The sequence below is a fragment of the Myotis davidii genome, unplaced genomic scaffold (assembly GCF_000327345.1).
Source record: "Myotis davidii unplaced genomic scaffold, ASM32734v1 scaffold54, whole genome shotgun sequence".
In the NCBI taxonomy this organism is placed as follows: domain Eukaryota; kingdom Metazoa; phylum Chordata; class Mammalia; order Chiroptera; family Vespertilionidae; genus Myotis; species Myotis davidii.
This window is the reverse complement of record NW_006287915.1, coordinates 4,598,186-4,610,670: the sequence shown is the minus strand read 5'-3', so window position 1 is coordinate 4,610,670 and position 12,485 is coordinate 4,598,186. Positions and strand designations below refer to the sequence as shown.

General features: G+C 39.7%; 2 protein-coding genes across 4 annotated transcripts in view; one reads left to right on the top strand and one right to left on the bottom strand.

The window, feature by feature from the left end:
- Positions 1-1,230, bottom strand: part of ZFC3H1 (zinc finger, C3H1-type containing) — a 65,407-nt gene extending 64,177 nt beyond the window's left edge. For all 3 annotated transcript variants that reach the window (XM_006759738.2, XM_006759739.2, XM_015561342.1), the window contains exon 1: positions 406-1,230. In XM_006759738.2, coding sequence (XP_006759801.1) covers positions 406-1,006 — 601 coding nt within the window. In that variant the 5' untranslated portion in view covers positions 1,007-1,230. The remainder of the gene's footprint in view (positions 1-405) is intronic.
- Positions 1,231-1,288: 58 nt separating this feature from the next.
- On the top strand, positions 1,289-11,959 carry THAP2 (THAP domain containing, apoptosis associated protein 2). The gene is made up of 3 exons (XM_015561343.1): positions 1,289-1,949; positions 9,544-9,739; positions 10,611-11,959. Exons 1-3 carry the CDS (start codon positions 1,879-1,881, stop codon positions 10,998-11,000), a joined length of 657 nt encoding a protein of 218 aa, XP_015416829.1. The 5' UTR covers positions 1,289-1,878; the 3' UTR covers positions 11,001-11,959.
- Positions 11,960-12,485: the final 526 nt, after the last annotated feature.

Here is a 12,485-nt window from a genome sequence, read left to right as displayed (position 1 = left end):
AAAAACAAAAACCCACTATTCCCCAAATCGTTTGTCTATATGTAATTTTCCTCTCCCTTTAACAGTCCAAGTTAACCTCACGTATTAAAGTTTCTGTACCAGCGAAGACAAATGCTAATAAAACGTGGACTTCTGAGGTCCGGTTACAAACCTGACCTTAGACTGTTAGATTCCACTAGCTTGGCCCCAAACAATGACTCGGTCCTGTTAAAAGGCAATATACCCAATAAAGGAATCCCGAGAAACCCTACAGCGTGACACATGGGGACTGCCAACGAACTTACCGTAAGTAACAAACGAGCGGCTCCGGCGGCGCAGAGAAGTTACTCATCCCGCAGACCTAGGAAGGACGCTAAAGGGAAACTCTAGTGACACACCCAGGGCCGAGCGCCACGTTAAGGATACAACTCTTGCGAGGTGGAGAGGGCTCCCGCCAGCTCTGGCTGCCGTTGAATCCGGACCCCGGTCCTCCACCCAGCGGGGGTCTGCCCCCCGGCTTGCCTCCTCGGTCACCCCCGCCACGACCCCGACTCCAGCGACTCCCACCCCGATAAGGCCGGCCTCGAAAGCGGAAACGGTCCAAAGCGATGTGGCTCCGTTCCCAGAAGGACGGCCGAGGGCTGCTCTCGGACAGCGAGCTCGAAGGCATCCGCACGGAGGGCTGGTGAGAGCGGAACGGCTCTTTGGGTCGGTAGCTGCTGTGTCCCCGGAGGTGGCCCCGCTCCGACGCGTGCCGCGAGCGTGAGAAATTCCTCAGCTGCAGCTGCTGCTGCGAAGAGGACGATGACGACGAGGAGCCACCGCCTCCGCCGGATCCACCGCCCCGGGCCGGGTGAGGAGGCCTCCGCCGCGGATAAGGCAACAGCCCGCAGCCACTGCTACTGCTGCTGCTCCGGCTCCGTACCTGGCTGTTATCGTCGTCGCTGATCTCCCCATCTTCTAGCTCCCCTTCTTCCTTGGGCGACAGGCCACTGGACGCTGCGGCCGGAGGATCTGCCGTCGCCATCCCGGGAGCAGCGCCTTCCACACAACCGGAGTCCTCAGTCCGGGGAACCGCCCGACAATTACCTTACTTCTCGGCCCCTTCTTTCCTAACGGACCCGGTCGGTGCGGCCTTACCCTATCGAACACCTAGCGGGCTGTGCTCCCCAACTTCCCGGCACCCCAGCCCTCTCTCTCGCCGGACCGTCACAACCCAGTTCCCTACCCTAGCGCCCCCTTGCTCCTCCGCGAATGGAGCTCTTCCGCCTCGCGAGAAAGGGGCTCGAAAGTGGCCCACGACGTCACTTCCGACGGAAGACCGGAAACCAGGCTTCCAGTTCCCGCGATAACGATGAAGACCACGCGATTCTCAGTGGGACTTGTAGTTTTTCCTTTCCTGTTTTAGGGGCTGTCCTAGTCTACAACTCACACCCACCTCGTACTGGATTGGGATATCTGGATGCGTGTTGGAATGGGCGGGTCTGTTCTTAATCTCGGCCTGGAGAGTGTATCATAGAAGTAGGGGGCGGGGAGGTGGATGGTACCCCTTTTCTTTTCTTTTTTTCTTTTTTTCTCCAAGGACAGGTCCTAAAGAGACGCAGTAGTCCCTCTCCCCTTTGGGGGCCAGGGAGGGGACCGGGTTGTGTCCGCCATGTTGGTGAAGGCAAAGGAAGGCGACTGGCGCTGCGGGACTGACGGCTCTGTGGGCTCAAGTCGGCCATATTCATAAAGAGGGAAGGTGGATCCCTACCTCCGACGCACACACATCCGCACCCCTGCTGCCCACCCCGCCCCACGACTCTGCTCTGCGGATCTGTCCCCTGCCTCGCTGGCCCGGCGTAGCCGTCAGCGCCTCAGGACAGGCTCACGACGGCGCCGAATGAGGGGGGAAGGGACATGCCGACCAATTGCGCCGCGGCGGGCTGTGCCACTACCTACAACAAGCACATTAACATCAGCTTCCACAGGTAACCTGGGCGGGGAGCGGGGGTGAGAGCCGTTAGATTAACTATTGCTTGTGTCGAAGGAACACGAGGATTCTGCGAATTCTGATCCCTTCACTACCTAGTCCTAGGGGGTAGCAGGGAAGCATTGTGTTTTCCCTTTGTGTATTGCTCAGATCTGCCCAGTATTTCTCCCCTTGGGGAAGATGTACTTGCTTTATAAAAGAAATCCAAGTTCTGTATGGTGATTACTCCTTATAAAAGTGACAGCCGGATACCTTCATTTTCTACTCTTTTACTCCTGTGTATTAGACTGGACTTGACATTAATGACTCCGTAAGAAATCTTCCTGTTCAAGCCGGCAATCACCTTAAACCAGAGGTTCTCAACCTGTGGGTCGCGACCCCTTTGGGGGTCGAACGACCCTTTTACAGGGTCACCTAAGACCATCGGAAAACACATATGTAATTACATATTGTTTTTGTGATTAATCACTATGCTTTAAGTATGTTCAGTTTGTAACAATGAAAACACATCCTGCGTATCAGATATTTACATGACGATTCATAACAGTAGCAAAATTACAGTTATGAAGTAGCAACGAAAATAATTTTATGGCTGGGGGGCGCCACAACATGAGGAACTGTACTAAAGGGTCGCGGCATTAGGAAGGTTGAGAACCACTGCCTTAAAGCCTACTGTGTTCCCATTAAAATCAGCTAGCTGAATTGACATGAGAAGCATTTGGATTTTTTCTGATAGTCCCATACAGTAACTCTGCAGAGGAGTTGAGTCATCATTGATGATAATCATGGAATTAAGCTATATTAATGAAAGTGCAAAAGATATGCTTTCTAACTAGCAGTAATAAAAAGAACCTAGGTGTTCTTCCTTCTTTGCTGGAAGAGCAATGAAAGTTCTTTTTTTTTTTTAATGTATTTTTATTGATTTCAGAGAGAGAGAGAGAGAAACATCAACATCAACGATGAGAGAGAACATTGATCGGCTGCCTCCTGCACACCCCCTACTGTGGATCAAGCCTGTGCCCTTGACCAGAATCGAACCCAGGACCCTTCAGTCCACAGGCTGACGCTCTATCCACTGAGCCAAACCAGGTAGGGCCAATGAAAATTCTTTAGTTCTCTCAAATCAAAACTCTTGAAAGCACTTTGAACACTACATGAAATACAGTAAATAAATGTTTACCTTCTCTGCAAGTGCCTGCCATGTGACTGAAGAAAAGCATTAAAAAAGTTAAGTGTAAACAGTTCTGATTTTATATACCTCACAACTTAATACATTCATAGGATGTAGAAAATTATATTCTTGACCTTTTCCCTACCTCATGATGACTAAATGTACCCCCTTATTAAAAGTTGCCACTTTAAAAAAAAATCTTTGTGATGTTTCTGTTTTCAACTACTTCATCAAATGTACTGTTTTGTTCATCTATCAAATGTGTACCAACTTCTTATTTGCCTGGCATCATGCGAGAGATCCAGAAAATTCTTATATTCTTGAAGTTTAGAGTATAATAAAAAAGAAAAGACAAATATAATTGCAGTTTAGGTGCCACAGAAAAGACATTCAGGGAGAACTAAGTTACCTTGTAAAGTCAAAGTAACACTTCTCAAAGGATGTGAAATTTCAAATGAGACCAAATGGTGACATAGTCTGGTGTGCCCCTTTAAGGATTTTCTGTTTTATCCATTAGTACTTGAGAAGCCAGGGAACGTTTTAAAAGAGTGGCATGATTAAATGTGCATATTAAAAAGTCCTCTGGCTGAAATACGGAGAATAGTGTTACTGAAAGTGCTGGTTGAGCATCATCGAGAGAGAAATTCAGTGAGAAAGAAGCTTGTTTAAAGAATATTCACTTACCCACTGTTTCTTTCACAAGGAAATCTACACTACAGTGTCAACTGAACTACACGGTGTACTTCTTTGCTGGCACAACCAGCACTAGAATAGGAGAGGTGAGAGCTGATAGAGAAAAAACAGGAGCCTGCCTTAAAATAAGGGAGAGTCCACCCAGAGGCCTAGACTAGAGTAGCAGTGACAGTAAGGATGGAAAAAAGTGGACAGATTTGAGAAATATTTGAGGAGAAACTATTGTATTTGTTTTGGAAGAAGAGAAAGAGGGAAGAGTCTAGGACCAATAATATTGAATGTTTAAGAGATACACAGTGATACAGTAGCATGCATACTTCCTTTCCATGTTTGACTATTTGCTTATGAAATTAACATTTTCATGTGTAACCCAAAAATGTAGGTCATAAAATAACAAAAGTAAAAATACATTTCTACTTTATAAACAAACAATATGAACTAACTCCTCTCCTAAGACATTGGTAGACTTCTTTATTCCCATATACAACTTATGTTGCCTGAACTTAACTATCTTCATTTTTCTTATGTCTTAGCCCACTCTGGACTAGGTCTCACGAATAATTTTCTGAAACTGCTCTTGCTAACATGAGTTGTCACTCCTGTATTTCTTTTTCTTGGAATGTGATCATTTCCTCCTTGAAATACTCTCTACTTTTGAATTATTTGACACTAATTTTGTGGTTTTCACTTCTGTAGTCTATCTCTCCTACCAGACCCTCTCTTTGTAAAAAAATTTCAACTGTTGCTGTGGTCTCAGTTAACATTTACATGTTGATGCTTCTCAAATTATCTCCAGTCCAAATCACATTGAATTCTGGATCTATAGGCCAAGTGTCTCAGTATTCCCCTGGCCTCTCCAGTTCCTCAGATTTATATCAAAACTGTACTAAAGAATTTGCCCTTCCCTCAAACCTACTCCTATTCCCACATGCCTTTTCTCAGTAAATGAAAACATCATCTACCCAGAAATCGGAAGGTCATCCTTCCTTACCTTCCTACCATTCCCTTTTGACTCGATTACAACAGCCTCTTAACTGGTTCACTGCTTCCATTCATGTACTCCTAACTTCTGTAAATCAGTGATGTGTTGCTAAATGTTTAATAACAGAATCTCCAAGGAAGAGGAAAGCCCTGATTCATAGTATTTGCCCTAATTCTGTAATATAAATACAACCTACATTATCTGGTTTCTAACTACCAACCTGACATCACTAATCATAAAGTTGGGAAGGAATGTGCAGTACCACACTATTCTATATAGCCTTTATACCATATAGATATAACAGACATATATAGTTTTAAGAATAAGATAATGCCCCCAGCTGGTGTGGCTCAGCCGACTGAGCATCGTCCCATGCACTGGGAGGTCGCAGGTTCAATTCCTGGTGGGAGCACGTGCCTCCGTTCCCAGTAGGGGACATGCAGGAGATAGCCAATTGGTGGTTCTCTCTCACTGATGTTCTCCCTCTCCCTCTCTCCTTCTGAAATCAGTAAAAACATGTTTTTAAAAATCAGCTCTAAATCGTGACTTATAATGGCTTGCCAATGCCATTTTGGATAAAGTTCAAAATTACTCTTTAACTTAGAAAGTTCTCTTGCATCATTTCATGTCATTACTCTTCACTGTTCCCACCCTAATTCCTCTAGCTAATTCCTACTATCCTAAAGCCTCCTGAACACCCATGACATTTGTGATTACTTTTATAGTAACAAATAATATTTATCTAGTATTTACCATAAACTGTCTCATTTAACCCCTAAAACCACACTAGATACCATTAAAATGGTACCTTATAGGTGATAAAAACTAAAGACTAAAAAGGTTGCATAACTTGCCTAAAGTTACCTAGCTGTTATGTAAAGTAACCAGGCTTGACACCCTGATTTGACTTGAGAGACAACAGTTCTCAGCCATTCTTTTCTGTTGCATCAAGTTGTTCAATTCTCTGTCCTCCCCATTACAGTGTGCCCTTAGTAGAAGATAGATACCGTAAAAGTAGGTCAGTTTTATTTACCACTTGGGACAGTTCCTAGGGCAGTGCTTGGAATATATGAGCATTCAGCCATTTATTAAAGACCCAAGCCAAATAGCATTGCTTAAAATACTGAGTGATTTTTTCCAAACATCTAATGTTTCTGAAAGCCTACTTTTATTATGGTGTAGACAAACATATATCCATCTGCCACCCTGTTATTTTTTAAATACTTAGAGGACGATTTATTATAAATTCAACTATAGGCTATCTCAACCCCCCTTTGAACATATTAAGAAAAATCCAAACAACACATGCAAAATATGATAATGGAAAAATTAAATATAAAATTGTTGATTAGCCCAGCCAGCATGACTCAGTGGTTGAGTGTCGACCTATGAAACAGGAGGTCACAATTAAATTCCCAGTCAGGGCACATGCCCAAGTCGCAGGCTCAACCCCAGTGTGAGGTGTTCAGGAAGCAATGATTCTCTCTCATCATTGATGTTTCTATCTTTCCCTCTCCCTTCCTCTCTGAAATCAATAAAATACATATATAAAAAATAAGTAAAATTGTTTATTATTATTCTATTTAAACACAGATAACTAAAGATTATTTAGTAATGCTAAGCTAGCCCCATTAGTGCATTTTTCATTGATTCACTCAGAAAAGCTCACTGAGTGCTTACTTAATATGATAAAGTAGTAAAGAACAGTTCTAACCAGGAAAAACATGATAAAGTGGTGGAGATAGAAAAGCAAGCAATTAGAATACAGTGGTGTTAATTCTTTATCATATAGAAACATCTAACCTTATCTTCTGATCATGAAAAACTTCTTTAGGAAGATGAGATTCATAAATTGAGTCTTAAGAGAAGGAAATAAAATTTAGTTAAGGTTCAGTTGGAGGTACTGATTGCATAATTAGGGAGCTCGTTATAAAAAACTAAAGAAAAAAAGGATTAAATATCTGAAAGACAGCCTTCATATTTCTGAAGAGTCTTATACAAATGATAATCCAATAATAGTACTTAGTTTATAAGTTCTGCATCTTTATCGAGGCCCCCAACAAGAAGAAATTCATAAGGTTAGTGTTTATAAACCAAAGCTTGATTTTTTTAGCTTAGGGCACAGGAAATATTTCCAAACCATTAAATATTGGAACAGATCTTTGAAATGAGAATACATTTTATTAAAAGGTGAGGGATAAACAGTAGATAAATAATCAGGGGTTTCTAATTAAATAGAAAAAAACTTAAATTTGTGAAAATGTGAACTACAGAGTGACAAACAAATGCTAATAATATCATCAGGTCGGGATATGTTTGGAGTTGAGGGGACAGGGACAAGAGACTGGAAGATATTTACCAGTAAATCTGGGCTTTCATCTCTTTGTGCCCCTCATTGCTGGTCATTTAAGCAAACTGGATATCTGATAATAGCCAAAGCTGTTACCTAGTGAAGCTTCAGTTGGGGAGCCACATGATCTTCTAACATGAATGATTCTTTTTAAACACTACTCAGTTCATTAGGTAATCAAATATATTAAAGAAGAGTTGAACTCAAAGTTGTTACATGTGAATGTTGATTGTTATGTTTCCAATCAGTCAACACAGTTACCACTAATTTTGACAGTCCCTTATATTTTTCTCTTAACTGGGTACACATTAGTATATTACTATATTTTATATTTGAAATAAATATGAAAGGAAAAACATTACTGCTGGGCTTGTCAGCAGCATTTTACTTTTTGTAATAATTATGATTTCTACTGTATTACGTAGCTTAAGAGTTCATTTTTTTAAAAAAAAATATAGGCTGTTTACGTGGAAGTAATACAGTGCATTCTTAATTTACATACTCTGTCTCATTTTAATTAAGCAAATTTTTGTTAAGTCCTTATTCAAGGCAACTGTACTACATGTTAAAGAGAGAAGCCCTAGCCAGCCTTGCTTAGTGAGTAGAGGATAGGCCCTGGGGGTCCTGAGCACCAAAGGGTCTCTGGTTGGATTCCCAGTCAAGGGCACATACCTGAGTTGCAGGTTTGATCCCTGGCCCCGGTCAGAGTGCATTCTGGAGGCAACCAATCAATGTGTCTCACGTGGATGTTTCTCTCTCTCTTTCTCTCCTCCATTCTCTTTCCTCCCTTCCATTCTCTCTCAATGGGCCCAGCTGGTGTGGCTCAGTGGTTGAGCATCAATCCATGAACCTGGAGGTCAGGATTTGAATCCTGGTCAGGGCACATGCCCAGGTGTGGGCTCTATTCCCAGTAGGAGGGCGTGCAGGAGGCAAGCAATCGATGATTCTCATCATTAATGTTTCTAACTCTCCCTTTCCCTGTCTCTAAAGTCAATAAAAACACTTTAGCTGAAACCGGTTTGGCTCAGTGGATAGAGCGTCGGCCTGCGGACTGAAAGGTCCCAGGTTCGATTCCGGTCAAGGGCATGTACCTGGGTTGTGGGCACATCCCCAGTAGGAGATGTGCAGGAGGCCGCTGATCGATGTTTCTCTCTCATCCATGTTTCTAACTCTCTATCTCTCTCCCTTCCTCTCTGTAAAAAATCAATAAAATATATTTTAAAAAAAAACACTTTAAAAATCAATGGAAAAAATACCCTTGGGTGAGGATTAACAAAATAAACAAAAAAGATAGAGATAAAAAGATACAGTGATTCCTGTCCTCAAGAAACTTATAATCTTTTATTTCAAACAAAAACAGTATGGTAAGTGTCACAATGAAGGAACACAGAGGAATACGAGAATCTATTTAGGCTTTTCTTGATAAAATTTAATCTGTAGATAATTTGATTTATCTTTTTTTAAATATATGTTTATTGATTTCAGAGAGGAAGGGGAAGAGAGGGATAGAAACATCAATGATGAGAGGGAATCATTGATCAGCTGCCTCTTGCACACCCCCTACTAGGGATCGAGCCTGCAACCTGGGCATTAATTTGATTTATCTTGACCATGTACTAATATCAGCAGCAGATCTGTGCAATGTAAAGTTACTCCTGCTTATACGGCTCTACTTAAGCTTGATCTAGTTTAGTCATATTTTTTTTATTTTATTTTTTTACAGAGAGAGGAAAAGGGGGGTGGGGGTAGATTGATCTGTTGTTCCACTTGTTTATGCATTCATTGGTTGATTCTTGTGCCCTGACTGGAGATGGAACCAGCAACCTTGGTGTATTGGGACGATGCTCTAACCAACAGAGAACTACCCAGCCAGGGCCTAGATTACTGTAGTCTTGTTTATTTTTACTGCCCAGGTTAAGGACTGGAGTAGGAAGAAAGATCTCTTTTTAAAACCCTGAAAAATAAGACCACTCAAGTCCATTTTTTATTAATTTTTTTTACAACTTATAAAAATTAGCATGAATTGGTTTCTGTGACATTGTCTGGATACTGGAAATGTAACATTTTGTATGTAATTAAAGACACTTTAAAATATGTTTTTATTGGTTTTAGGGAGAGGGAAATAGAGATGGAAACATCAGTGAGAAAGAAACAATCAACTGCCTCCTGCTCATCCCCTACTGGGGATCGAGCCCTCAACGTGGGCATGTGCCCTGACCAGGAATCAAACCGGGGACCTCTTAGTTCGTGGGTCAGTACTCAACCACTGAGCCACACCAACTGGGCTGAAGAAACTTTAAATCATCACCACTTAAAATTTGTTTTAACCATTTAGGTGCAACCAGAACTGTGATAGTTGGAATTTGAGGGTTTTTTTTGGTTTTTGTTTTTCTAAGGTTTCCTTTGGATCCTAAAAGAAGAAAAGAATGGGTTCGCCTGGTTAGGCGCAAAAATTTTGTGCCAGGAAAACACACTTTTCTTTGTTCAAAGCACTTTGAAGCCTCCTGTTTTGACCTAACAGGACAAACTCGACGACTTAAAATGGATGCTGTTCCAACCATTTTTGATTTTTGTACCCATATAAAGTCTATGGTAGGTAATGACATATTCAAGCTAGATATAATATAGTCCTGATGGGAGTAGCATTAAGAATGCTAGAAGAGGCGGGTGGGGTGAAGGGGACTGAATATATGGTAAAGGGTGAAGATTTGACTTTGGGTGGTGGGCACAGTGCAATATACAGATCTTGTAACATAGAATCCCACATCTGAAACCTATATGATCATATTAACCAATGTCACCCCAATAGATTTAATAATAATTTTTAAAAGAGTGCTAGAGGAGATGATTCATGATAGAGATATATAGGATGTAGAATTAATACGACTTGACTAATTGAATGAAAGTAATAAAGGAAAAAGGTTCCTCAGGTTTCTGATTTGGGCAAAAATTTCTGCCCGCATTTTAAGTCCTTGAGTGGAAGCTATAACTGAACAATTAATAAGTACTAAATCTATTCAGGGGCTTGATACTTGGGAATATATTTTTATTAAGTAGTATCCAAGGTCTGAAATATTAATTGAGCAAATAATATTTACCTACAAAAGAGATCAAATCAGTATCACATAAATGTCTACATTGTTTGGCCTTAGACAATTACAAAAGATATTTAAAGTCTCCATAAAATCATAATTTGGAAGGACCTTGGAAGTCCAGTGTCTATTTCCAAACCAATGTTAGTATCTCTCTGTAGAGGGAAAACAAAAAGAAATAGGTGGCTGGAGTTAATTCAACCACTTGAGAAACTTGAATCTATGATTACATGAGATGGGTTGGTGATGTTTGCTATCTTTTAAAAATCAGTTTTTAAAAGAGCAATTTAAATACTGTTATTTAAACTGGACAAAATTTATTTGTGATATTGCATAACTTATGTACAACCCTCTAATATTATTTGGCACAGAAACTCAAGTCACAGAATCTTCTGAAGAAAAGTAACAGTTGTACTCCAACCGGACCTTCTAATTTAAAATCAAACATTAATAGTCAACAAGTGCTACTTGAACACAGTTATGCCTTTAGGAATCCTATGGAGGCAAAAAAGAGGATAATTAAACTGGAAAAAGAAATAGCAAGTTTAAGAAGGAAAATGAAAACTTGCCTACAAAAAGAACGCAGAGCAACTCGAAGATGGATCAAAGCCACTTGCTTGGTGAAGAATCTAGAAGCAAATAACATATTACCTAAAGGCACATCTGAACACATTTTACCAACTGCCTTAAGCAGTCTTCCTTTGGAGGATTTCAAGATTCTTGAACAAGACCAACAAGATAAAACATTACCAATTCTCTAAATATAAACCAGATCAAGAGTGCTTTTATTTAAGATTAGCCTGCACACAAAAAGAAAAAAAAAGATTAGCTTGCATCGATCTTGATGCCCATCATTTATTCTATTCAAAGGTAAAGATATTTAAGGAAATAATGCCAAAATTGGGTATTAAATAAAGTTTTACTTGAAGTAACGTTCTTACTGTATAACTTATGAAGACTTGATTACAAAAATAGAAAACTTTATGAAGCTTATTTGAAAAAGCATGGAAGTGCCTTACATGCGAATTGCATACATTAAAAATTTGCTAGGAAGTTTTGCAAGATGTGTTTTTGCCTTTTTAAACAACTTTTGAAGAACAGTCTATTACAAGTAATATGTTTAATTTATATTAGGAAAAAATGTTTTTGTGTACCAAAGTTGAGACATTACATTCTAAGTAAGGTAAGTAGGAGTTAACCCATATTAAATATGACTTTAAAACTGCTGGGGTTTGTATTAAATTATTACTGACACTGTGATTTGGAAACTTTACAGAAAAAAAGCCTAAGGTACAGGGCAAGTTCTTTTATTTAAACTTTCTATATCTTTTTAACAGTAAAAGTGAGCTAATCATAATCTCCCTCATAAGAATATTATCTTTTAAAATGGATTGTAAAATATTTTGAAAATATTTTAAATATGAAGTACCCTTGAGTCATTCAAGCTAGTAAGGACTCAAGTACCTCAGACTAGTAAAAACTGGTAGCTGGTTATATTAACCTTCTAAGAAAATATGTTGTGAAATAATGCAGAGAGCAGGATCTAACTTTTACCTTTAACAGAAAGATAACTGTATACTACTCTTTTACTAAAAAAATAAAAAAAAGTTTTAATTTCAAAATTGATGCATTAGTAAGCAAATACGCTACCAGTTCTGTTTGAAAACTCCCTCTGCCTTCATGTATGTTGATACCAAAACTTTTAAGCTTTTCCTTCCCCCCATAAACTTACAGTAGAATTTAATCATAAAACAGTACTTACTATATTATATCTTTACAACTTACAACTTAAAATGGAATCCGTTTTTCTTACACATCAGCTTGCTTTTTATTTCCTTTCTTAGTAAGGGTAGAATAGAACAACCATACTGCATAAGGGAAATAAAATGCACTCCTCTACAAAAACACGTGTCTGTGAATAAAGCTATGCAAGTGCTAATTATTTTACAAAATAGAATATCAGAACTATTCTTATAGTCACCACTTGAACAATTAAAAAAGAGTTTGCCTTACTTCACCAGATAAATGTTTAATAAGAACACTTTCCTTCTAATAGTTTTGATCAAATCCAGCAAAAATTTACTAATGTATCATGATGTATCATGAAGTTATTTAATCCTGATTCAAGCTTTCTGACACCACCATCTAAAAGTAACATACACCTAATCGTAAATTGCTATAAATCTTTCCTATAAAGTAAATGCTACTTGATGATTGAAAAAAAACAAAAAACAAATACTTCCCCC

Coding starts and splice junctions, on each gene's coding strand:
- THAP2 (XM_015561343.1), top strand. CDS start 1,879: ATGCCGACCAATTGCGCCGCGGCGGGCTGTGCCACTACCTACAACAAG. Junction 1,950..9,543: donor ATTAACATCAGCTTCCACAG/GTAACCTGGGCG, acceptor TGTTTTTCTAAG/GTTTCCTTTGGATCCTAAAA. Junction 9,740..10,610: donor GTACCCATATAAAGTCTATG/GTAGGTAATGAC, acceptor TATTTGGCACAG/AAACTCAAGTCACAGAATCT.